This window comes from Trachinotus anak, unplaced genomic scaffold (genome assembly GCF_046630095.1).
Source record: "Trachinotus anak isolate AG129_WGS33_773 ecotype Australia unplaced genomic scaffold, CSIRO_AGI_Tana_v1 ptg000005l, whole genome shotgun sequence".
Taxonomy (NCBI): domain Eukaryota; kingdom Metazoa; phylum Chordata; class Actinopteri; order Carangiformes; family Carangidae; genus Trachinotus; species Trachinotus anak.
The window spans coordinates 5,472,844-5,497,785 of NW_027273856.1; the positions used below are offsets into that span (position 1 = coordinate 5,472,844).

The 24,942-nt window shown below is 40.0% G+C and overlaps 2 protein-coding genes across 3 annotated transcripts; one reads left to right on the plus strand and one right to left on the minus strand.

Moving 5' to 3' along the window:
• LOC139621467 (immunoglobulin lambda-1 light chain-like) lies at nt 1–5,464 on the plus strand. 2 transcript variants are annotated; one of them, XM_071477992.1, is made up of 4 exons: nt 1–2,000; nt 3,736–4,044; nt 4,177–4,251; nt 4,867–5,464. In XM_071477992.1, the coding sequence occupies exons 1-4, from the start codon at nt 1,859–1,861 to the stop codon at nt 5,025–5,027; spliced, it is 687 nt and encodes a 228-aa protein (XP_071334093.1). In that variant the 5' UTR covers nt 1–1,858; the 3' UTR covers nt 5,028–5,464. The 2 variants fall into 2 exon arrangements, with proteins under 2 accessions (XP_071334093.1, XP_071334094.1); XM_071477993.1 differs by lacking the exon at nt 4,177–4,251.
• Nucleotides 5,465–7,541: 2,077 nt separating this feature from the next.
• Nucleotides 7,542–12,321, minus strand: LOC139621469 (immunoglobulin lambda-1 light chain-like). The gene is made up of 4 exons (XM_071477996.1): nt 11,390–12,321; nt 9,377–9,685; nt 9,170–9,244; nt 7,542–8,568 (listed from the first exon to the last, which is right to left on the minus strand). Exons 1-4 carry the CDS (start codon nt 11,526–11,528, stop codon nt 8,408–8,410), a joined length of 684 nt encoding a protein of 227 aa, XP_071334097.1. The 5' UTR covers nt 11,529–12,321; the 3' UTR covers nt 7,542–8,407.
• Between the last annotated feature and the right edge of the window lie 12,621 nt (nt 12,322–24,942).

The following is a 24,942-nucleotide window of genomic DNA, read 5'->3' on the forward strand; positions in this document are numbered from 1 at the left end:
AGCCTGAACAAAAACCAACAGATGAACAGATGTCAAACAGAGTTTGTGACAGGAAGAGAGCAGTAAACCACAGCCCAGGTTGACATATTTCACCTCCAGCTCAGACACGTTTTCTTGACTTTTCTATGATATTGATTCATATTGTGATCAGATGTTTCAGCAGGTTTCCTGTTGTTCCACACAGTGAGGACAAAGAGGAAACTCAGAAGCACAAGAATAAAACAAGATGAAGAGAAAACAATCAAAGGAACTAAATGAATAAAATCATGATGACGCTTGATGAAGAGTCAGAGGATCAAAGTTATTACACTTCATCAACAAAACACTGGACTTTATCACAGGAGACCGCTGTTCATTTCATCTCCAACAGAGTCACTGCTGATTTTTCTAAAGCATCACCACCATCGTTCCCTGACCTCAACTTGATTATTGGTGTAACCTTGGCAACGAGGCTCATCGAACCTGAACCACGTGTTTATTATTGTAACCATGGTGATGAAGGTCCTGTGATGTTAACTAAGTACTTATTTGAACCCAAACCAGGATCTTCATCTAAACTAACCAAGTTGACCACAGCACTGTCACAACATCAAAGGGTCAGTTTGATTTATGTGTCAGCAGTGGGTTTTACTCCGGGAACACACTGCCTGTGTTGGGTGTGTGTGGCGGCTGTGTCACTGACCTGCTGCAGAGAAACACGTGTGTGTGTGTTCACACCGGCTGTGTGTCTGCTGTGTCACTGCTGCTTCCAGCTCTGTCTCTCTACATAGAGTTTGTAGGTGACTTGAATGTTGGATTTGTTTTCATTATAAATTAATTTCTGATTTATGTTTGACAGAAAATGTCTCTAAAACACCACAGTCTCCACATGCAAATACATCCAAATATATATTGATATGTTTTCATGTCTGTGTCATATTCAGATTCAGACGAGACAAAGACAACTGTAGTGAAAGGCGTCAGGTTTATGTAATGTTGCTGCTATGATGTCACTATGACATCAACAGATCTTTTCTCTGTCTAACTTTTCTGGTTGAAGCTCGTCACGTGAGAAAAATAGATGAAATATTGAACCTCTAGATCACGTGATGTGCACACACATGTCACACATCCAGTGTGTTCCTGTCCTTAAGTTTATCTGTGGCGTCTCGCCTGGAGCTGTAGTGGCGTCAATTCAGGAAACACTCCCATGGGTCTTATCAGAGGAGGGGGACATAGGACATAGATGGTTATTTGGGTTGGAGGACTTGTTGGTGTCATGATGTGACAACACTGACACAATGTTTGGTTAGGTTTAAGGAAAGATCATGGTTTGGGTTAAAATAAATACTCTGTTAAGTTTAGATGAGCCTTGTTGTCACAGTTACATTAATAACCACATAGTTATGGTTATAGAGCAATGGTGGTTAAAACAGACAACGTTAAATATCAGTTTGAAAAAGTAAACAAACCAAGATCTCCTGTGTTTGGGTCCAGCATCCCTTACAAACATCTTTACAAATGTCAATGTGATATTGAATCAGCTCTAAGAGTGTTAACATGCTAACATTAGCTAACATGTAAATTAGTCCTGAAAACAAAGAGCCGCTGAGGCTGATGGGAACATCATTAGTTGTGCAGGTGTTTGATCATAAACCAAAGTGTTGGACAAATTCAAATGTGACCTGATGATGGCGCAAGATGAAAAGTCAGAGGATCAGCAGTGTTATTCCAGTTCATCCTGAGGGGACCATGAACGTCTGAAGCAGTTGAAATGAGAATATTTGTTGAGATACTTGAGTGTGAACAAGAAAGAAAAGAGAAGAAGAGACAGTCATGTTGATCTGAACATTAGAGAAACACATGATGGAGCTGAAATATGATCCTGGTTCATAATGTGGACTCGTTCACCTCAGCTGACACATTCAACAGCAGACAGGTTTTTGTATCAGTCTCTTTCACTGTGGGAACAATCTGGAACTACCTCATCTTTGGCTCTGGAACTAAACTGTATGTAACAGGTAAGAACAAACATTTATTTTCCTTCAGTTGTTTTATTGAAGAAGTAGAAAATGTGTTTTCAGTCAGTTTCTGCTGCTTCAGACTTTACATGTTAGTTTGTTCATAGTTAGTACAAAGTTCCTGATGCAGCCATTGTTCAATGAAAAGGTTCAATCATTAGTGAAAAGATGTTTAAATCTCACTGCACAGCAGAAGGAATTCTTTATTTCTGCTGGAGCTAAAAACGCTTTGAAGAGTCCAAAAAGTGTGATATTGTAAGTGCATCGTGGATTCTCATCAGCTGCTGCTTCATGAATCATCAGACTGCTTTTCTTTCCTCTCTTCTCTCTGCTCAAATCAATTGACTTGTACATGAAGGACTGTGGAGGATTTTCCTGCTCAGTTGACTTTTTGTACAAAATGTCCAGTTAATCAAAGTGAATTTCAGTGATGAGCAGGATTCTTCAGATTCACTCTGATTCTTCAAACTTACATGCTTTTAAACCTTATTTTCCTTGATGGGAAATATTATTTCAAAAGCTTATGTTGGAAAATACAGTAAATTGATACAGTAAATTGATACAGTTGTTGTCTGATGATAAATGCATTTTACATAAAATATTCATTTTAACAACAACAAAAACAAACACTTAATTTGAGGAAAAATATGAGTATTGTAAAACATTACATTTAAAATTCATACAGCTAGAATAATGTTAAATAATTATTAGTAAAGTTTCAATTAACTAATAGACTGAAATATAGCTTTTCTGTGGATATAATATATCATGCAGGATGATATAAACTACAGATCTATACTTCCACAGTAATTCACAGTAAATATAATTTCTTATAATGTTTAATTTGTTCATCTAATGAATGTAACCACACTTCATATAATGGTGAACGTGTCTAAATTTTCAAAATGTATCAACAACAATGTGAAATATATTTGGAATTATTTAAATATAATTAGTCTATATATTGTTTTTATTTCATTTGTTTGGTGGTAATAACTTTTATTTATATGAATGTAAATATTTCTTTCCCTAAAATATGTTTTTAGTTTGATTAAAATAGTCTGAGTAAATATTTAAATAAATATATGACTGATGTACCTATAATAAAAAATAGAATTTAGTATCATGAAATAAAAATTTTCTGTTTATATAAACAAAAGAAAAATCCTAAACCTCTGTAGGTATAGGAAAATACAAAAATACATATATTTAGTCTTGTATAATGTCAGAATATATCACATGAAATATTTTTTGTTCCTTATATTAGAAATAAAATCTTGTAATGTTATTATTAAATTTAAATACTTGGTTAATACTGTATTTCTTATGACTGCCACTGTATTTTAAATAATAATAAACATGTATTTTTATTAAAGATATAGTTCAAATATTGTAAATATACAAATACTATAATGCCACATTTATTCTGAGCCTATGATTTATAAAAGTGAAACATGAATATAAAGAATTTAAACAGTGTTTCCATCTTTGACTTTCTTGAACTTGATCTTTCTCTGATGATATACATAATATATAACCATGATCTATAGCTCAGTAAATATATGTGAAGGTGAATCCAGTATATGTGGGGACCTTTGTGCTGTATGGATGAGTAGTTGAGTGATCAGAGTCCATGTAGTTTCCAGGATCAGACTGAATGCAGTGCAGTGCTGGAAGCTGCTGTTGACTGTGTGAATGTGTGTCTGTGCTGCTTGTTGCTGCTGTCAATCTTCAGATGAGCAGGTAGTGAAGCCCGTGGTGAGCGTGTACCCAGCAGCACCCAGAGCCCACCTGGAGGGGAAGAGCTCCCTGCTGTGTCTGGCCTCAGCCATGTTTCCTCCTCGGGTCCAGTTCTCCTGGAAAAGACAGAAGGAGGGTGGTCCTCTGGAGGAGCTGCCCCCTGCTGAGGGAGAGCAGCTGGAGCTCACAGAGTCGGGACGCTCCGCCGCCATCTTGCTGATCCATCAGCCAGAGAACAGCACATATAAATACAGCTGCTACATCAAGCACGAGGAGGGAACGGTGGAGGCCCCGACACAACAAGGTGATGAAGGCTTGGTGACTGTGTTGAGCAGTGATTCAGCTTCATGTGGAGACGCTGTCAAAGAGAGCAGAGGAGCAGAGCACTGACATTTCTCACTGCAGCTCCAAACATTTGACTCCTCTTGTGTTTCAGAGGTTCCAGCTCCAGCAGCCTCCTGTCCTCCAGAGAGAGAGCCAGCACACCCGGCAGCTCTGCAGCAAGCTCCCTGTAAGATCACCTGCTGCCTCTCTGCATGGACAGCTCCAATGTTCTGCTGCAGTTAGGGCTGCATATCAGTCTGTTCACTTCCTGCTCATCACTGAAGGATTGAAACATACACTCCCTGATTGTGTTAGAGTGTCCAACAGCACAACAAACCCCAGTCACAGAGCTTTCACTGCACCATCCTGACTAATAACACGTGTTGGGGGCACTATACTAAATGTGGGGCTTTGAGGGAGCTACAACAACTTTAGGGACTGTATCTTAAAGCTCTACTCATTCACATTTCTACATTAAGAATGAATCTAATGACTGTGTGTAAGGTCAAAGGTCAGAGATGACTTTATTTAGCTTGTTGTTGAGTTCTTCTGCCCCCAAGTGGCTGCAAAAAGAAAATCAGTGAATCCAATTTCAAGCTCATAACAACCTGTGTCTTTTTCTATCTGGACTTTCCATTTGATCCTGGAGTGATTTGAATTGTCATAAACACTTGACAGAAGAAGGTGATGAAGGCTTGGTGACTGTGTTGAGCAGTGATTCAGCTTCATGTGGAGACGCTGTCAAAGAGAGCAGAGGAGCAGAGCACTGACTGATTTCTTTTTGAATCCTTTTCTGTTGCAGTGGGTCCCCTGGATCCTCTCCAGCCTCAGTGCAGGGTGAAGCTGCTCTGTCTGCTGTACACAGTGCTGATAGTGAAGAGTCTGGTGTACTGCTGTGGACTCCCTCTGCTGATGATCCTCAGGAACAAGGGACCGTCCACCAACTGCACACATGCTGACTGACTGTTTTCTGCTCGCCTTTTCTCACCATCACTTCATCTCATTTATCTCTTTGATCACTGTTCAGAAATTTAAGTCAAATGTGTGTTTTTATCCAAATCTTAGATAGAGTCAGTCTAAAAATATAAATACATATGTCATATATCACACATTTGTTTGCAGGTTCTAAGTTTAAACTCTTTTAGTGTTCGTCAGTGTGTTAGTTCATAGTGTGTTAGTATTTAAGTGTTTCAATGCTCTATATCCACCTGTAATTGGGACTTGTGTATTAATAGAAAATTAAGCTAAATCATTAGTTGTCTGGCAAATATTATATTGTTTATTGTACATTTCCCTTTCTTACCTTACTTTTTAATACTTTCTGTCCAGTGTGGCCAGTTTGTCAAATTCATTCTCTGTAACATAGTCAATATATTAATAAACATCCTGGGTTTTATGGATTTAAATTTGGTTTTAATATCAAATAATTAGAAAGAGACTCGACTATTTTGGTCAGATATATTGACACCTTCAAGTAATTTGACGATGGCTGCAAACAGCTTTCAGTAAACTTTAATAAAGCTCCAACAACAAATGTAGAGGATGATACAAATGTAAGCAAACAGCTTAACGAAGAGAACAAAGCCAAACCAAGAACAGCAAACACAAACACACAACTTTTATACACACAAGTGTGGGTGTGGATTTGCCAAAACGATCAGTGTTGTGTATTTACATCATTTAACATAAACATTAAATCATCTTTTCCAACTGTGTCAGTGTGGATGTAAAACTCTACGCTGATGACACTGTTGTTTACACACACATATAAAACAGCAGGCAAGTTACTTCAAATTCATGTAAAGGTAAAAGTATGAAATTATTGATGAGCAATTTGAAATTTATATTAAGTTAAATATGAAACAATAATTACATACATCTTTAATTAAATAACCTCCAGGTGGGTGGTGTTTGTTGGTCTGTGGTCTCAGTTGAACTCTGTGTGGGTGGAGGGTTCAGTGGAAAAAACTGTCACTAAGAGACAAACTACAGAGAGGGAGGGGGGTTCATGAGTGTGTACAGCAGCAGATATGAATCTGCTCTCAGTGGTTATTAGGGCTCACTGTTGACAACGAATCAACACTTCCTTTCCTGCAGCAGACGGGCTGTGTGGGTTTCTGCTCTGTAGCCTCCACACTGTTAGCTGTGGCTTTTAGCTTTAACAGCACAATGACAGCTGCAACCATCCACTCTGTTAAAGAATCATTGCAGGAAGGATCTATGTTCTTCATCTGTGAGAGAAACAGCTCAGATCCACAACTCAGAGCTGAGAAATGAACTTTGACTAAAACAAAACAACGTTAAAGCTCCTTCGTTCTGATCAGGTCCCATTTTATCAGCTGTCACTGATTCTAACAGTGTTTTCAGTCTTCAGAGCGTTCACACGAGGCTAATTACAAACTGAAGTCTCAACATGATAGTATGGAGAATAAAACTGTCACTTTGTAAACCTCTAACATATTAGGGGGCTTTGTCATGATTATTCATTCACTAAAACCCAAGGTAATGATTTTATTTGTATTATAGGAAATGTTACATTATGATTTGTTCATTTTATAATTTATATTTTCATTAATTTGTTGTTATTTTAACATGAAATTATCAGTTGTTTTTCACATGAAACACATTTTGAAAATCAATAAAAATTGATTATTAATTCAATGAAATTTACATTTCACAGAGTATATTGAAACCATGAGATAGTTTTCATCACTGAGTCCCTGACTGTAAATTTGAAAAGTAAAAAAAGTCCATTTGTTCCAATTAATCTGACCAACAAACCACAAACCACACAGAGACAGAATCACAAACACACTGAGACAAACACATCATGTTGTTGTTCTCTTCTTGAGGCAGAACTAGAGCGGCCATGTTGGTTCACCTCAGCTCTCATTTTTTCAGTAAATGATAAAAAACAAAAGCTGTTGTCAGACGAGTCTGTACATCTCAATCAATTCACCTCATGAACCCACTGACCTCTGGTGAATTACATTCAAGCTTCAGTTGTTATCAGTGTAGCTGTCAACTACACTGGTCGTTTTGTGTTTTGGGCTCTAGAAGCTGTTAAAACACTTGGTTTAAATACTGATAAAAAAAAACTCAAGGTGTCATTCTGCTGCTTTAGCTTTAGTCAGTGTAGATAAGATACACAACTGCTTATGGGTAAATTGAATAACGTCAGCCTCAGCACGTAAAAGGTGATGGGTCAGGTTTTCTCTTTATGGAAAACAATACTATGGTTATTTAAATATTATTTATGGAGATGATACAATTATGATACTGAAATGCCTCTGTGTCCTAAATGTTTAGTGATTCATAGTTTTATTTTTAAGTTTCAAAAATGTCTAATTTTCAGCATGTTTCAAAAACAGGTTTTGAGTGTATTGAGTGTATTGCATCTGTCTGTTTTATTTTTTCAAATAAATATGTCACAAAGACACAATACTTGTGATTTCACTCTTGAAATATAATTCTTAGTTCACTGATATTCTGTATTAAGAGTAAAGTTTGATTATTTTTATAACAACTGTAGTTTCACAGCAGCTTGATCTGCTGATTGTTCATATGTGTAAACAACAGCGTCGTCAGCGTAGAGTTTTACATCCAAACTGACACAATGATAAAAGATCATTAATATACAACCTAAATGATCAGGGGAACCAGCACTGAACCTCAAGGTACAGCCACACCTACTTGTTTGTATTAAATAGTGACAAATTTGTGTTTGCTTATCTTTCTTAGTGTTGTTGTGCTTGTTTGGCTCTGTGCCACTGTTCATATCATCCTTTGCCTTTGTTCTGTGTGAAAGTAGATTAAGAGCTATTTACACCCAGAGTTAATTACATGTAGGTGTCAGTGTAAATAGCCAAATATAGTTTTTGAACTTTCTGATGATTTACTCCGAGGCCAAATGAAAATCAATTTAAAAAACATGTTAACAATCCATGAACACTATTGTTATTTATTTATTCAAAGAGTAACGCTAAAAGAATTTGACAAAAATTTCATTGTCAGCTTAAAATGTATTAAAATGAAAAACAAGAAGAGAAAAAAAATAACATGAACAATAACATATCTACCAAGCAGCTAATTATTCAGCTACATTTTCTATTATTAAACAAATCTCAATTAAAAGTGGTAATAAAATACAGCATCAACATAACACAATACTAAATAATATACATTTGAAAAGTGAAAATGTATGTGTATATATGTTTTTATATTTTTTAGACTGACTGTATTTAACCTTTGAATAAAAAAACACATTTGACTTAAATTTCTGAACAGTGATCAAAGAGATAAATGAGATGAAGTGATGGTGAGAAAAGGCGAGCAGAAAACAATCAGTCAGCATGTGTGCCGTTGGTGGACGGTCCCTTGTTCCTGAGGATCATCAGCAGAGAGAGTCCACAGCAGGACACCAGACTCTTCACTATCAGCACTGTGTACAGCAGACAGAGCAGCTCCCCCCTGCACTGAGGCTGGAGAGGATCCAGGGGACCCACTGCAACAGAAAAGGATTCAAAAAGAAATCAGTCAGTGCTCTGCTCCTCTGCTCTCTTTGACAGCGTCTCCACATGAAGCTGAATCTCTGCTCAACACAGTCACCAAGCCTTCACCACCTTCTTCTGTCAAGTGTTTATGACAATTCAAATCACTCCAGGATCAAATGGAAAGTCCAGAAATAAAAAGACACAGGTTGTTATGAGCTTGAAATTGGATTCACTGATTTTCTTTTTGCTGCCACTTGGGGGCAGAAGCTGAATAAAGTCATCTCTGACCTTTAACCTTACACACAGTCATTAGATTCATTATTAATGTAGAAATATGAATGAGTAGAGCTTTAAGATACAGTCCCTAAAGTTGTTGTAGCTCCCTCAAAGCCCCACATTTAGTATAGTGCCCCCAACACGTGTTATTAGTCAGGATGGTGCAGTGAAAGCTCTGTGACTGGGGTTTGTTGTGCTGTTGGACACTCTAACACAATCAGGGAGTGTATGTTTCAATCCTTCAGTGATGAGCAGGAAGTGAACAGACTGATATGCAGCCCTAACTGCAGCAGAACATTGGAGCTGTCCATGCAGAGAGGCAGCAGGTGATCTTACAGGGAGCTTGCTGCAGAGCTGCCGGGTGTGCTGGCTCTCTCTCTGGAGGACAGGAGGCTGCTGGAGCTGGAACCTCTGAAACACAAGAGGAGTCAAATGTTTGGAGCTGCAGTGAGAAATGTCAGTGCTCTGCTCCTCTGCTCTCTTTGACAGCGTCTCCACATGAAGCTGAATCGCTGCTCAACACAGTCACCAAGCCTTCATCACCTTGTTGTGTCGGGGCCTCCACCGTTCCCCCCTCGTGCTTGACGTAGCAGCTGTATTTATATGTGCTGTTCTCTGGCTGATGGATCAGCAAGATGGCGGCGGAGCGTCCCGACTCTGTGAGCTCCAGCTGCTCTCCCTCAGCAGGGGGCAGCTCCTCCAGAGGACCACCCTCCTTCTGTCTTTTCCAGGAGAACTGGACCCGAGGAGGAAACATGGCTGAGGCCAGACACAGCAGGGAGCTGTTCCCCTCCAGGTGGGCTCTGGATGCTGCTGGGTACACGCTCACCACGGGCTTCACTACCTGCTCATCTGAAGATTGACAGCAGCAACAAGCAGCACAGACACACATTCACACAGTCAACAGCAGCTTCCAGCACTGCACTGCATTCAGTCTGATCCTGGAAACTACATGGACTCTGATCACTCAACTACTCATCCATACAGCACAAAGGTCCCCACATATACTGGATTCACCTTCACATATATTTACTGAGCTATAGATCATGGTTATATATTATGTATATCATCAGAGAAAGATCAAGTTCAAGAAAGTCAAAGATGGAAACACTGTTTAAATACTTTATATTCACGTTTCACTTTTATAAATCATAAGCTCAGAATAAATGTGGCATTATAGTATTTGTATATTTACAATATTTAAGTATCAAATTATCCAAGTATATCATTAACAAGAATACATATTTACTATTATTTAAAAAACAGCGACTCTCATAAGATATACAGTATTAACCAAATATTTCATGTTAAGAATACCATTACAAGATTTTATGACTGATATAAAGAACAAAAAACATTTATCATGATATATTCTAACAATATATATAATTAAAAATACAGTGTGCATGTATTTTTGATATTTCTTATCCCAACAGAGGTTTTGGTATATTCTTTGCTTCTAAAATACACATCAATCAAATATTTATTTAAATATTTTCTCAGACTATTTTAGATCAATTTTACATCTAACTAAAAACATGTTTAAATGAAAGAAATATTTACAGTCATATAAATAACAGTTATTACCACCTAACTAGTAAAATAAAAAACAAAATATAGACTAATTGGATTCAAATAATTCCAAATATATTTCACATTGTTGTGAAATATATTCACGTTATATAACATTCACCATTATATAAAGTGTAGTAACATTCATTAGATGAACAAATTAAACATTATAGAAATTGTATTTCCTCTGAATATTAGAAGATATACTCTGGAGGTATAGCTCTATAGTTTATGTCACTGCAAGATATATTATATCCACAGACAAGCTATATTTCCGTCTATTAATTGATTGAACCTTTCCTCATAATTATTTCACATTATGACATCTGTATAAATATTGTAACAACAATGCATTTTTATTATTCCTCAAATAAGGTGTTTGTTTTTGTTTAAAATGAATATTTCATAAAAAATACATTCATCATCAGACAACAACTGTATTAATTTACTGTATTTTCCAGCATCAACCATTGAAATATTATTTCCCATCAAGGAAAATAAGGTTTTAAAAAATTTAACTAAGAATCAGAGTGAATCTGAAGAACCCTGCTCATCACTGAAATTCACTTTGATTAACTGGACATTTTGTACAAAAAGTCAACTGAGCAGGAAAATCCTCCACAGTCCTTCATGTACAAGTCAATTGATTTGAGCAGAGAGAAGAGAGGAAAGAAAAGCAGTCTGATGATTCATGAAGCAGCAGCTGATGAGAATCCACGATGCACTTACAATATCACACTTTTTGGACTCTTCAAAACCTTTTGAGCTCCAGCAGAAATAAAGAATTCCTTCTGCTGTGCAGTGAGATTTAAACATCTTTTCACTAATGATTGAACTTTTTCATTGAACAACGGCTGCATCAGGAACTTTGTACTAACTATGAACAAACTAACATGTAAAGTCTGAAGCAGCAGAAACTGACTGAAAACACATTTTCTACTTCTTCAATAAAACAACTGAAGGAAAATAAATGTTTGTTCTTACCTGTTACATACAGTTTAGCTCCAGAGCCAAAGATGAGGTAGCTGCCTCCCCCCACAGTGAAAGAGACTGATACAAAAACCTGTCTGCTGTTGAATGTGTCAGCTGAGGTGAACGAGTCCACATTATGAACCAGGATCATATTTCAGCTCCATCATGTGTTTCTCTAATGTTCAGATCAACATGACTGTCTCTTCTTCTCTTTTCTTTTTTCTTCACACTCAAATATCTCAACAAATATTCTCATTTCAACTGCTTCAGACGTTCATGGTCCCCTCAGGATGAACTGGAATAACTTTGCTGATCCTCTGACTTTTCATCTTGCGCCATCATCAGGTCACATTTGAATTTGTCCAATTCTTTGGTTTATGATCAAACACCTGCACAACTAATGATGTTCCCATCAGCCTCAGCGGATCTTTGTTTTCAGGACTAATTTACATGTTAGCTAATGTTAGCATGCTAACACTCTTAGAGCTGATTCAATATCACATTGACATTTGTAAAGATGTTTGTAAGGGATGCTGGACCTAAACACAGGAGACCTCTGTTAGTTTCCTGTTTCCGTTCTATAACCTTAACCACGTGTTTATTGTAACCATGACAACGAGCCTCATCTTAACTTCAAAGTGCTTATTTTAACCTTAATCAAATCCTCCAACTAACCCAACCCTAACGCTACAAGTCCTCCAACCTAAATGACCATATAAGTCCTTTGTCCCCTCCCTCTGATTAGACCCATGGGAGTGTTTCCTGAATTGTCACCACTACAGCTCCAGGAGAGACGCCACAGATAAACTTAAGGACAGGAACACACTGGATGTGTGACATGTGCGTGCACATCACATGATCGAGAGGTTCAGTATTTTATCTATTTTTCTCATGTGACGAGCTTCAACCAGAAAAGTCACAATATGAATCAATATCATAGAAAAGCCAAGAAAACGTGTCTGAGCTGGAGGTGAAATATGTCAACCTGGGCTGTGGTTTACTGCTCTCTTCCTGTCACAAACTCTGTTTGACATCTGTTCATCTGTTGGTTTTTGTTCAGGCTGCAGGGATCATTTCTCACTGTGGGAACCTCTCTTCCAACATGAGCAGTAGTAGGAGGCTGAATGAGAGAGTTTAACTTTGTCTATCTTCAACTCCCAGACGTTCTGTTTGTTAACAGCTGTGAAATCATCTTTCTGAGGATGATTGTAACCTTTGTTAACTTCACCATCTCTCTTATTAAAACGCAGAATAAGTGTGAATGTTTCTCTCTCTTTCTTCTGGTACCAGAATACATTATCACTGTCACACTGGTCAGTTCCTCCACAGCTGAAGGAGACCGATCCACCAACTCTCCTGGTCAATGATAACTGGTCCTGAATCAGCTCTGCTGCCATGGCAACCAGCGCTGTAGAGACACAGACAGGTAGATGAAGGTCAGTGTGACAGTGTTTGTCACAGGTGGACTTTGTTGGCTCCTGATTGGCTGGAAACACTCACCTGAACACAGACAGCACAGAGCAGCAGCTGGGAGGAAAAGCATTTTGTGCAGTGGTGTTTCCTCTGGTGAACCTGGGGAGAAGTGGAGCTCTGATGCAGCTGAGGCCAAACAAGGACGAGCTGTGAGATCAGACCAGGGCCACGTGGTTTCTGACGCCTCCTCAAACCTCCCATCAGCCCCTGCTGCCCACAGATGAGGCTGCTGCTGCTGATTGGCGGCTCAGCTGAAGCTGTTGTGTGGTTTTCCTCTGAGTGGGAGGTTTTAAAGGGGAAAGAAAAACCACAAACTCATGAGTTCAACAGTGAAATGATCATTTCATGGCAGCAACATTAAAGTGTCAAAAGCTTTCATTATAACATCATATATTCTTTACATCATGTTTTTCTTCATGATAAAATATTCAAAGCTCAGATGCCATCAAATGTCCTGCTGCATCATTTTATTCACATTTCACCAAAGTTCAGTCGGACATGTTTGGTGTCTGTAGAAACTCACATTTCTTATAAAGTCCCCGCTCTGGACCTGCAGACTGGACCTTTGTCTGGACCAGTGTCTGCGTCATTGTGTCAAATCCATCTCACAAACACAGTGGACGGAGTCGTTGACTGATGTGACGCCTGTCTGAGACTGAGAGGAGACGATTTTCACCATTTCACCAGAACACAGAGTTGGTCTTCTAACAGCTGTTCATGGTGAAAATGATCAAAGTGTTCAGAGTCACAGATTCTGTCTGGGATGTACTGTGATGAAAGAAAAGCTCAGCGGCAACAAGGGACCACACATCCTCAGAAACAGAGTCAATAATAGAAACAGAACTCATGGTCAAAGTAGAGGAACTATCCCTGAAGCTGTGCACACACTTCTTAAAGGAACAGTCTGTCCTGTTGTCTGCTGTGGGTCGACTGTGTTTTTCCATTTCAACAACATTTCACAACAATGTTTCAGTCAACTTTAAATCAGAAAAGAAGCTGCTGTTTGTCTTTATATTTGAATTCGAAAGAACTCAAAGCAACAACGTCAACAGATTAAAGTTTGTTTCGTGTCAAATGAATTTAAAATCACCTTCAGTTCATCTTTCAGCCTTCGATGACTCCTCTCTGCTTCCTCCTGCTGTCAGGAGTCAAACCTTCACTCAGCTGCCCTCTGCTGGTTCAGACAACACACTGCTTCACTCTCACTCTTTATTCTTGTCTTTTTCACTTGTGTTTTTCTTGCTGTTGTGTCTTGTTTTTTCTTCTCTTCCTGTTTCTGGCTGTTGTAAACATTTGAATGTAAATCTCACTGAGTTCACCTTTCATGAAATGTGCTGTATAAACTGAATCAGTGTCTTCCTCTGCTGCTACTGTTGATGTAATGAGTAAAGCTTTTACTCTGCTGCCCTCTGGTGGCTCTGTGACTGATGTTATAAATGAGATGATTAATCCTGAGTCATCGATGCTTCAGCAGCATTTTACAGTTGTAGCTGCTCCAGGTGGAGCTGCTTTAACTTACCTGCTCTGGTACTCACTTCCTCTTCGTTCCCTTCAGGGTCGCTGCTTTCACACTTTTTCCTTTTTTTCCATTTTTCCTGGTTTCAGTCTTTGTTTTGAAACCACTTACACATTCACCACAAACCACTAATTTCTGTGTCACACACCTTTGTTTGGTGGAATTAAAAGGACAATGTATCAAGGCACAACAATGCTGTCCACACACACACACACACACACACACACACACACCTTGGCCACATACCTCAGGTCGTCCCAGCTGAGGTTCAAATCCAGGGGAATCCAATGGAGCTGTGTCCAGCTGCTTGTCTCTTCATTATCAGTAAATCCAGATCTCCATAACCTCATGTCCCAGGTGGTCAGAGCTCCTGGTCTTCACTCAGCTGATCTGGGTTCAGGTCTTCTTTTAGGAGAGGATGGTGTCACTGTTTTCTCTTTCTTCCTCTGTTCAACAAGTGATGAAGAGAGGATTTGAATTCACATCTTGTGTTTTACCAAACCTGCGTCTGAACCACCTCAGCTATCAGGACTTTCTCAGCTACATCAGCTCTCATATGGAAAATAATTCCTCAGAGTTCAGAGCAGAGCTCCTAACAACACTGACCGTTCCCCCCAAACTTCATCTCATCACTTTGAATGTTGATGAATTATGGAAGAGTTTGGTTCATTTGCTAAATCTCTGCATCTCATTGAGGTGTCTAGGGTTCAATTCCCTGTGTAGGAAATGCTACATTTGTTTCTTTTAAGATAATTAAGACTGATTAATAAAAGTTGGAGACATGAAGAACATATACATGAAATTTTAGTTTGTTTGGAGAAGAAAAAACTAAATAACCAACAGATCAGGACGAGGATGTGAACAAACCACCTTCTCAACCAGCTGAGTTATCAGCTGGACCAGCTCTAACCCAGAGGACAATTAGAGAAAATGCCCCAAAAATACTTTAAACAAACTTGATGCAGCGTGGAAATATCTTGTTATTTTACACACCACAGTGGCCTTGGAGCAGCTTACTGGTCAGAATTTACTGGTCCATCCATGTGGAGAAATAAAGCTGCTGAAATAAAGCTTAAATGTGTACATCTTATTTATGAATCATACAGGATAGATTGATGTGGTTATTTATGTAGATGTTTGAAACCGGGCAGTGTCATATCAATAATGTAGGCTATCAACCATATTGATGAATTATAAAACAAATATCTGCCAACTGCCTCTTTCTTTGTTCTGACAGCCACAGTGAGACAGAGAGAGACAGGAAAGTCAGGGAGAGAGAGAGGAGATGACCTGCAGCAAAAGCAAGGTGAGCCACCAGGACGCTGATGTCACATGTGTATTTAATCACAGCTCAAAGAGCTCATCAGCCTGCTGCTCATTCATGAAATTCTCCAATCCACTTGTCGACTATAACTGGTTTGGTTTTACTTGACATCACATTATTCACTTTGAGGACATAGTTTATAAATGAAATGACTTGTACAAAAACACAGGACACATTTTATTTTCAAATACATGACATGAACTTTGATGTGACTTTGAGTCTGTTTAGCATCAGCTGATCTGACAGCCTAGGTTGATTAAAGGTGATTTATTGATAGTGAGGTTGTGAGTTCAAATCCTCAACTGTTGGTTTACCAGTATTTTTCCTTGTCAGACTAATATTGTCACACCCTGGCTAGGACACAGGACGCAGATGCAGGATTTCTTCAATAAAAGTCTTTATTGCAAGAATCAGATACGAATCCTCCGAGACCGAGTAACAGAAGCAGGCTAAGAAAATTAGCTCTATTATATTTCCCAATGGGAGAAGCGTTGCTACAAAAGGTACCAAAATAATAATCGCTCCACTAAAGGAGGAAAACACAAAAGACTATGAAACGTTTGTAGAAACAGAAAATCACTCCCGCTACGGAAGCAAAAGAAATAACAAAAGAAGTCGAACCAACAAAAAACTCTCCTGAAAACTGGAGGCACTATGCAATGAAACTTACAACTGAAAATCCCTCTTCTTGGAGGAACCGGAACAAAAACCAAATGGGACTGGGACAAGACTGTGGTAAGACTGGAGTGAACGCACGCAGACATTGACGAAGATGAATACACTGGCACAAGACAAAGGGAGACGCAGACTCATATACACAGGGTAACAAGGGACAGGTGGAAACACTCAACAGGCACTCATCAGACCGAGACACACGAGGAAGGGCAAGTGACCTGAAACAAGAGGAGAGTTACTTTTCAAAATAAAACTGGAAATGACAAGACAAGACATGGAGACAGGACAAAAACCCAACTTGACCTCACCGCGGTGTGACAAAAATTTCACTTTTCTGTTTTTCACGTCTCCAGATTTGGACTCTACTTGACTCTGCTGATAAATCACAACCACAGAATGGGTCTTTGAGGATTATTAAATCAGATTACTTCAAAAACCGAGTCCAGGACCACAGGGAGAGAACCAGTAATCCTGACCACGTGACCATGTGGGATGGTTTGCACTTTGTTGGCAAACTGATCAAATCGTTGGATAAATCACCAGCATTGAAGCGATTCTGTACAGTTTTATGAAACCTGATTGTTTTCACCATGAGAGCTCCATCGAAAGCAGATTTGCTGAAACTGAAGTTGTGCATTTGAATCATTTCTTCATCACTTCAAAATAAAAACTAAACAGCAAATACCTGATACTTTCCCAAAGCTTGAACTGAACCTGGACCATCAAGGTGAAAACCAGGAGTTCAGACCACTACACCATCCAGGACAGGTGGTTTACATACTCTCAGTATTGTTGTGTATATTTAATGTGTTTGAGGAGAATTCTTCTTCAGATCTGATTATTTTCTGTGTCAGAGCCCATGTAGTTCAAACCGCTCATAGAGCTTCTTGAATCCTGTTGCAGTCTTCTGTCTCTTGGTATTTGTTGGTCCTTCACCATTCTTCTTCAGAACCTGTAATCAAGTAAAATTTCATATTCATTTGAAGCTCACCACTTTGATCACATGGGCTGTGTTTGACTCTGCTGGTAACTCACAGCAACACAACTGTTCAGCCTAGGGTTGTGAACGATAAACCGATGCGACCGGATATTCGGTTCAACAAGTGAGAGATACGGCTGCATCAGTAGCAGCCTCCTCAATCGATACGAATTATCAATTAATTCCTAGATGAATCGGTTGTAGAGTCATGGATCGGGTATCGCGAGACTTTGAATTGGTTGGCGGCATTACACACGCGCCAGGTCTCTAAAACAACGCGAGAGCTGAGACAACACGGAAAATGGAGGAGGTGGAGAACGAAAGCGTCAGCCTGACCAAAGGTGACAATGCACAGAGAAAGGTTTTCAACGCATTGGGGAAACAAAAATCCTGGTCTGATCTAAGAAGGAAGGGAAGCTCTAACAAAGTTTGTTGTTACTATTCTGTGCTACTTTTACCTCTGGAGTTCCCATCCAACGATTCAGCCAGACTTTTTTTTGGTCCATGTCTAAAAATAAATACATAAATGTGATTTTGTTGTTCTGTTTGTTTTTTTTGCCAGTGCATATTTAAAAAGAAACTATTGTACTGTCACTTTCATAGACTTGGTTTCTTTATTATATAAAATATCTACAACAAATATTAACCATAGAATCGAATCGTTCTTACGCTGTATGGAATCGATTCGTATCGAATCGGTCTGTAATAAAAGGATATCGTTTTTGAATCGAATCTTAACCTGTGTATCTAGATGCATATCGAATTGTTTATCACAGAGGGATGCGCAACCCTAGTTCAGCCAGGAAAACATTATTGAAGTGAATAAAATAAACTGAAGTAACTTTAAATCTCAGCTGAGGAGCTCTGTGGATTTGTACTTTTGTGTTTCCATCACAGCTGTTCAACATAAGATGACAGTGTGTGTTACTAAATTCACCACCAACCTGAATGTGTTTGTGGGAACATGAATGTGTTGTGTTTGTGTATCACTGGCCGTGAGGGACATTATCTAGAATTACCATGCATATACACATATGAAACCCTTCTCAAACCCCAACATACAAGTGAACAGGTTTTACGCACACTACTGAAAACCTCTCACATATACAGCTGAAACACACATGCTCTGCCACTGAGGGAGAATCAAGAGTGCTGGTACCTATCAACATTTGGTGTCTACGACTCCAAGAAGCAAGATCAAATAAGGGTGATATTTGATTCCAGTGCCAAACATGAAGGCATCTCCCTCAGTGACATCCTCTTGAAGTTAACAGATCTGAATAACACTATACTTGGAATCCTTGCATCCGCAGAGAGCCTATTGCAGTTACGGTGGATTTGCAACAAATGCTTTACTGTTTCACAGTCTGTGAGGACCACCGTGACTTCTGAGGTTTTTGTGGTTCGACGATAAATGCCACTGATCTGCTCGTGAGGACCTCCTAATCCGATTCACTCGATTGCCCACATAGACATAAAAGCGTCTGGTCTTGTTGTAAATATATCCCAGAACAACTTTAATGTCTGTATAGAAATGGGTGTTGTTCAGCTGAACATCCAGGTCTTCTGAGACCAGCTCAGCAAGCTCAACTGCTAGCACGGCAGCACAAAGTTCTAATCTGGGGATAGTTTGTTCAGGGCGTGGTGTCAGCTTTGCTTTCCCCATGACAAAGCCAACTTCACAGTTCCTGCTTGCATCAGTTACCTTCAAGTAAGCCACTGCAGCAATGGCTTTGGTCGATGCATCACAGAAGATGCACAGTTCTCTGTTCGCAGCTTCTGAAGTTGAGATATCAGTGTATGTTCTGTTGATTGAGAGGTTAGACAGTGCCCGCAGTGACTCTTTCCAAAGAACCCATGACTCCTCCATCCCTTGAGGCAGTGAGGCGTCCCAGTCACCATTATCTGCAGTGAGCTCTCTGAGGATGGATTTGCCGTGGATTGTGACGGGTGCTGCAAAGCCTAGTGGGTCATAGAGACTGTTTATGGTGGATAAGACACCACGTCAAGTGAAAGGTTTTGCTTCATCAGACACGTTAAAGGTGAAACAGTCTCTCTTGAGGTCCCAAAGGAGACAGGCAATGTGTCTGCTTCAAGATCTAAGTCTTTGAGATCTTTTGCATGATCTTGGGATGGGAAGGCTTCCAGGATCTCTCTTCTGGTGGCTGTAATTTTGTGTAACCTCAAGTTCGATCTGGCAAGGATATGACAAGTCTTCTGCAGTAGAGTCACGGCCATTTCAACAGTAGGAAGGGATTTAAGACCATCATCTACATAGAAGTCACGAGTCACAAACTGCTTGACATCGGGATCAAAGTCTGTCTCACTGCACTGGACAGACTAATGTAGGCCAAATATCGCTACTGCAGGAGAAGCACTAATTCCGAAGACGTGGACCCTCATCCAATACTCTATGATGTCGTTGCAGGGGTTATTGTCACAAAACCACAGAAAGCGGAGAAAGTTCCTGTCTTCTTCCCGCACGTAGAAACAGTAAAACATCTGCTCAATGTCTGCTGTAAAGGCTACTGCTTCTTTCCTGAAGCGTATCAGGACACCAAGAAGTGAGTTGTTGAGGTCCAGACCTGTTCGTAAAACATTGTTAAGTGACAGTCCGTTGTACTGTGCACTGCTATCAAACACAACTCTGATCTGTTTTGGCTTCTTGGAGTGGTAGACCCCAAACAGAGGCAAATACCATCTCTCCTCGTTTTCCTTTAAAGGAGGAGCTATCTCGGTGAGACCATTTTGGAAAATCTTTTCCATGAAGGCTATGAAATGGTCTCTAATTTCTGGTTTCCTATCAAAGTTGCGAATCAGAGACATGAGTCGATTCACAGCCAGCGGCCTGTTGTTGGGGAGCCTATGGCGTGGGAACTTGAATGGTAATGGAGCTGTCCAACTATTGTTTCCATCCTTTTTCATTCTTTTTTCCATTATTTTCATGAAGGCATTGTCTTGAATGGAAGGGGAGACCTGATTGTCATTTTTAGTTTGTTCAAACACACAACATCCAAGGTGGTCTGCTTCACAGCTAGATCTGTCCCTAGGTCGTGGCGTGCTGTGGTTGGGGATTTGGATCCCACAAGGTTTCTCTTTTATGTTGGACAGATTACGGCATGGCTGGAAAAGTGTTAGCCGTCCTCTCTCTTTTGTGTTTGTGTAGAAGGCATTTACTGTCATTGTGTTGTGAACACCACCCAGACATACATTTCCCACTATGACCCACCCCAAGTCCAATTTTTGTGCCAAGTTCTGGGACAAGGTGTGTGACAGTCTTTAAATGAAGGTGATGGAGTGCTGCGCTGGGCGTTGCTATCTCCTCTCTGTTGTTGGGGATGTCATTACACTCAATAAGACTGCACAGGGGGATGTTAACTGTCCCATCTAGAGACTCTACTACGTAACCAGTGGCTCTCCTACCCACTGTTTCTTTAAGGCCTGCACATGTTCTTAGTGAGTAGGGAGAACTAGGGCCATTTTCATTGAACATTTCAAAAAACTCTGAGCGGACTAAAGACCAGTTACTCTGTTAGTCATGAATTGCATACAGCCTAACCGTCTGGTCTGGGTTACCTGCTGGATACACCTTCACAAGGCAGATTTTAGAGCACTCAAGGTTGCCGCCACAAACTTGAGTGCATTTGGAAGTGATTTCACTTGGCAGGGTGGCATCCTGCTCCCCGCCATGCTCTGCAGCAGGATCAGTTTCTTTGCTCGAGGGAACTGGACCTGGGTGAAGAGCTGTGTTGTGACTCTCACTGCCGCATTCAGAGCATTGCCCTTACAATGTTTAGCAAAATGTGTTGAAGAAGCGCAGCATCTAAAACAAATACTGTTCTCTTTCAGAAATGTCCTGCGTTCTTCCATGGGCTTCTCTTTTTAGCTTCTTGGCTAACAAAGTCCACAAACACATTGAATGGGGGAAACGTTGTAGTCACGTTTGTAGTTTGCACCAACTGAAACCCACTTGTCTTGCAGATAAAAGGGCAGTTTTTGGATTTACACCCCTTGCAGAGTCCAGGAAAGAGAGGCCAGGAAGGTCTCCCTCCTCCTTGGCGCTCTGGAGTTCCATGAGTATGTCACTGAATTTTCTGAGCTTCACATAATCTCTGTTTGTGATCTTTGGAAAGTTGTCAATTCATTTGAACAGAGCATCTTCAATTACCTCTGTTGAGCCATAGCATTGTTCAAGTCTTTCCCAGATCATTTTTAATCCTGCATCTGGATGTTTGATGTGTATGGCTCTGATTTGTTCAACATGCTCAGCGGATTCCTTGCCAAGCCACTTAAATAATAAATCCATCTCCTCACTTGCTGTCAGATCTAGACCCCTTACTGAATTCTCAAAAGAGCGTTTCCAGGCTCTGTAGTTCTGCGGCTTGTCATTGAACTGAAGAAGACCTGTTGCTACAATTTCACGACGAGCAAAGTATCTGACAAATTCACTGATGTTCCTGTCACTGTGACCTGAAGGCCTGGGGTTGCAGGTGGGATCATAATAGATGGTTCTTGGTTTCTGTTGTGCCCAACCATGACTGTCGTTGTAGTTATCTGGAGGTGGATGGGAGGGAAAGTGAGATAAGGAAATGGCTGCAGTGTGTTGCTTATACACGGGCTGTTCGGAATGAGTCTTTGTTTCTGGTAATAGTCCACAGTTTACTGGGTTGGTGTGTGAGGGCTGAATGTCACAGGGCCGTTCCATTATGTTGGCTGAAGTCTTATCGAATGAAGAAGGCTCTTTTGGCATGTCAGCTTTTTGGTTTTCTACTAATTTGGCCTGATCCATGACATACTTTTCAGTGCGGTGTGCACTTTAAAGAGAAGGGGGGCCTAAGACAGGACCATTGCTGTGTTCATCTATTTGTGAATGAGCAGCAGCTTCCAAGACCTCTGCTTCTGCGACAGCTGTAGCTGCCTCTTTCTCACATTTAAGGAGTTCAATGGATGCTTCGATTTGAGCCTTTTCTAGTTCTAGGCTTACTTCTTTCTGTGCGAAAGTCAGATGAGTCTTTGCTGCCTCTGCTTTTGCTCTTGCCTTGGCTGCTGCTGAACCAGTCGAAGAACATGAGGTCCGAGATCTTGTCTGAAATGATTTGTTAGACATGATGGCGTTGATAGCTTCCGGTGAGACACTGCTGTGATAGCCGTACTTTGCTGGTACGTTGTGGCGTCTTAGAAGTGTCTGCTGTTAGCCCAGACAGCGATATCTTGTCTGCTAGGATGCCGTTGTTTCACTGTACTGTCCTTGATGCATGCCCTATTCACGTATTGACAGGCAGCTAAACACCTCTCTCCCATCAAGACTCTGGATACAGTTTTGCAAGGTTTATTGACAGAAGCAAAGGGTGAAACTAAAAAGGAATACAGACAAAACGATCAAAATAATGTATATTACATCTCCACAGATGTGTAAACTATCAAAAGAAATATCACCTGCATTTGCATAAATTTCACAAATAAATCTCTTGTGTCAAAAATGTCGCACAAGTACATTAAACATACTTCTCAAACAACTACACCTCATACTGATACACCATCTCAACCAAAAAAATAGCATGGCTAATGAAAACAGTATGCTAGAGAGAAATGCAAAATGAAAGGAATTCCTAATGAGCAAATGGCGTATATTTTACCACCTGAATGACAATATACGGAAGTAAAAGGCATATAAACATAACAATAATACATACCGACAATGCAACCTCAACAAGATGTATGCTGGAGCAGCTAATTAACGACATGTGTAGCCAAACGTCTTTCCTCTGCAATTATATTAACACTTCCTGGTTAAAGTTTTTAATTCAAAATTAACAAACACTTCCTGCTGGACCAAAAAGAGTCAACAGGTGGCAGTGTTGAACTTCTAATTCTTATATTTATACAAAATACAATAAAAATTAATTACATCAAGTGCTCTTCCCTAAAATCAAACATTAAAACCTATCTTGTCACAACTAAAACAGAACAATAACGACTTCACAAAACCAGTGACTGAGTACCAAATGACAGTACATGTATTCAGTAACAGCTTACAAGAAGGACAAGAAGAACATGGTTCAGATGCCAAGCAGTTCGTCATGAGAAACTTTTATGTGAATGATGGATTTGCCTCATTCCCCACTGCAGATGAAGCCATCCACGTTCTGAAAAAAATAAGGGAAACGTTAGCTGAGTCAAGCATTGATGTTGCATAAGATAGCATCTAAGAGTAGTACTGTTATGGATGCTTTTCCCCAAGGATCATGCCAAACGTCTTACGGATCTGGGCCTGTCATCTGATCCTCTCCAACGCAGTCTAGGCCTCAGATGGGATCTACAAACAGACAGCTTCTCTTTCTGCGTGTCTGATAAAGAAAAACCTTTCACCAGATGGGGCATCCTTTCAACAGTCAACAGTTACGATACGATCCCTTGGGGTTTGTGGCACCAATCACGATTCAGGGTAACGCACTTGTGAGAGATATCTCCACAGAAAAGTATGATTGGGATACTCCACTACCAGAAGAGAAAGAAATTCAGTGGAATGCCTGGGATGGTTCCCTAATGGAACTTAGGCAACTCCAGATCCAGAGGACCTATATTCCTGTTTCTCCACTCACCACAGTACAAAGAGAAATTTGTGTCCTCTCAGATGCATTGACAGTAGCTATATCAGCTGTAGCTTAGAGCAGTTGATGCAGAAGAGCACAGCCATGCCGGGTTCATCACTGGGACATCCAAACTGGCTTCACGTCCTGCGCTCACCATCCCTCATTTGGAGCTGTGTGCAGCTGTCTTGGCAACAGAGCTTGCTGACCTGATAACAGATGAAATTGATACGGAGTTTCACAATCAAGTTCTATACAGACAGCAAGATTCTGCTGGGCTACATTTATGTTTCCAGAATCTTCTATGTCTATGTGGCAAACAGAGTGACAAGAATCAGGAAGTCCTTGTACCCAAGGCAGTGGAACTACATCAGCACCGATCATAATCCTGCAGATCATGGGTCTAGGTCTGTGCCAGCCACTCTCCTGAAAGACACCAATTGATTTTTAATGCTTTATCTCCAGTCTAACATTATTCATTCCTCTCTTATAACTGACAGTAGAATCATCGCTGTCTCAAATACTGCCAGACCCATTCAGTACAGTGATTTGTCAAAATATAAAAACAGGGTGACTTTAATTACCTCATCTATCAACATGATGCCGGTCAGTAACGTTCAGTCTCATGTAAGTCATGCCACTGTTTTGTTCATGTCCACTTGTGTAAAATCCACAGAAACACAGTCCAGAGTCAGATAAATCCACTTGTTTGATTTAACAAAAGGTGCAGCTGACCTTGGTTCTGAACCAGAATGTCACAGATTAATATTTGTAAATGCTGGAGCACAGCAGTGTGACCGACAGAGATCCAGCCTGAAACAAACAGACAACATAACAAGAGATTCACATCTGAGTGTTTAATGTAACAGTTATTGTAATAGGGCGACAGCAACAATTAATTATTCTCTAATTTACAAGTTTAAACTCTGGTGTGTTGCTGGTGACATCACTTGGTGCTGAGAATAAGAAGTTCATAATGAAGTCAAACATAAATAAGTCATCAAGGTG

Excerpts from the sequence above, each read along its gene's own strand:
- LOC139621467 (XM_071477992.1), top strand. The coding sequence starts at position 1,859 with ATGATCCTGGTTCATAATGTGGACTCGTTCACCTCAGCTGACACATTC. Across the intron at positions 4,045-4,176 it reads GGAGGCCCCGACACAACAAG|AGGTTCCAGCTCCAGCAGCC; the intron begins GTGATGAAGGCT and ends CTTGTGTTTCAG. Across the intron at positions 4,252-4,866 it reads AGCTCTGCAGCAAGCTCCCT|TGGGTCCCCTGGATCCTCTC; the intron begins GTAAGATCACCT and ends TTTCTGTTGCAG.
- LOC139621469 (XM_071477996.1), bottom strand. The coding sequence starts at position 11,528 with ATGATCCTGGTTCATAATGTGGACTCGTTCACCTCAGCTGACACATTC. Across the intron at positions 9,245-9,376 it reads GGAGGCCCCGACACAACAAG|AGGTTCCAGCTCCAGCAGCC; the intron begins GTGATGAAGGCT and ends CTTGTGTTTCAG. Across the intron at positions 8,569-9,169 it reads AGCTCTGCAGCAAGCTCCCT|TGGGTCCCCTGGATCCTCTC; the intron begins GTAAGATCACCT and ends TTTCTGTTGCAG.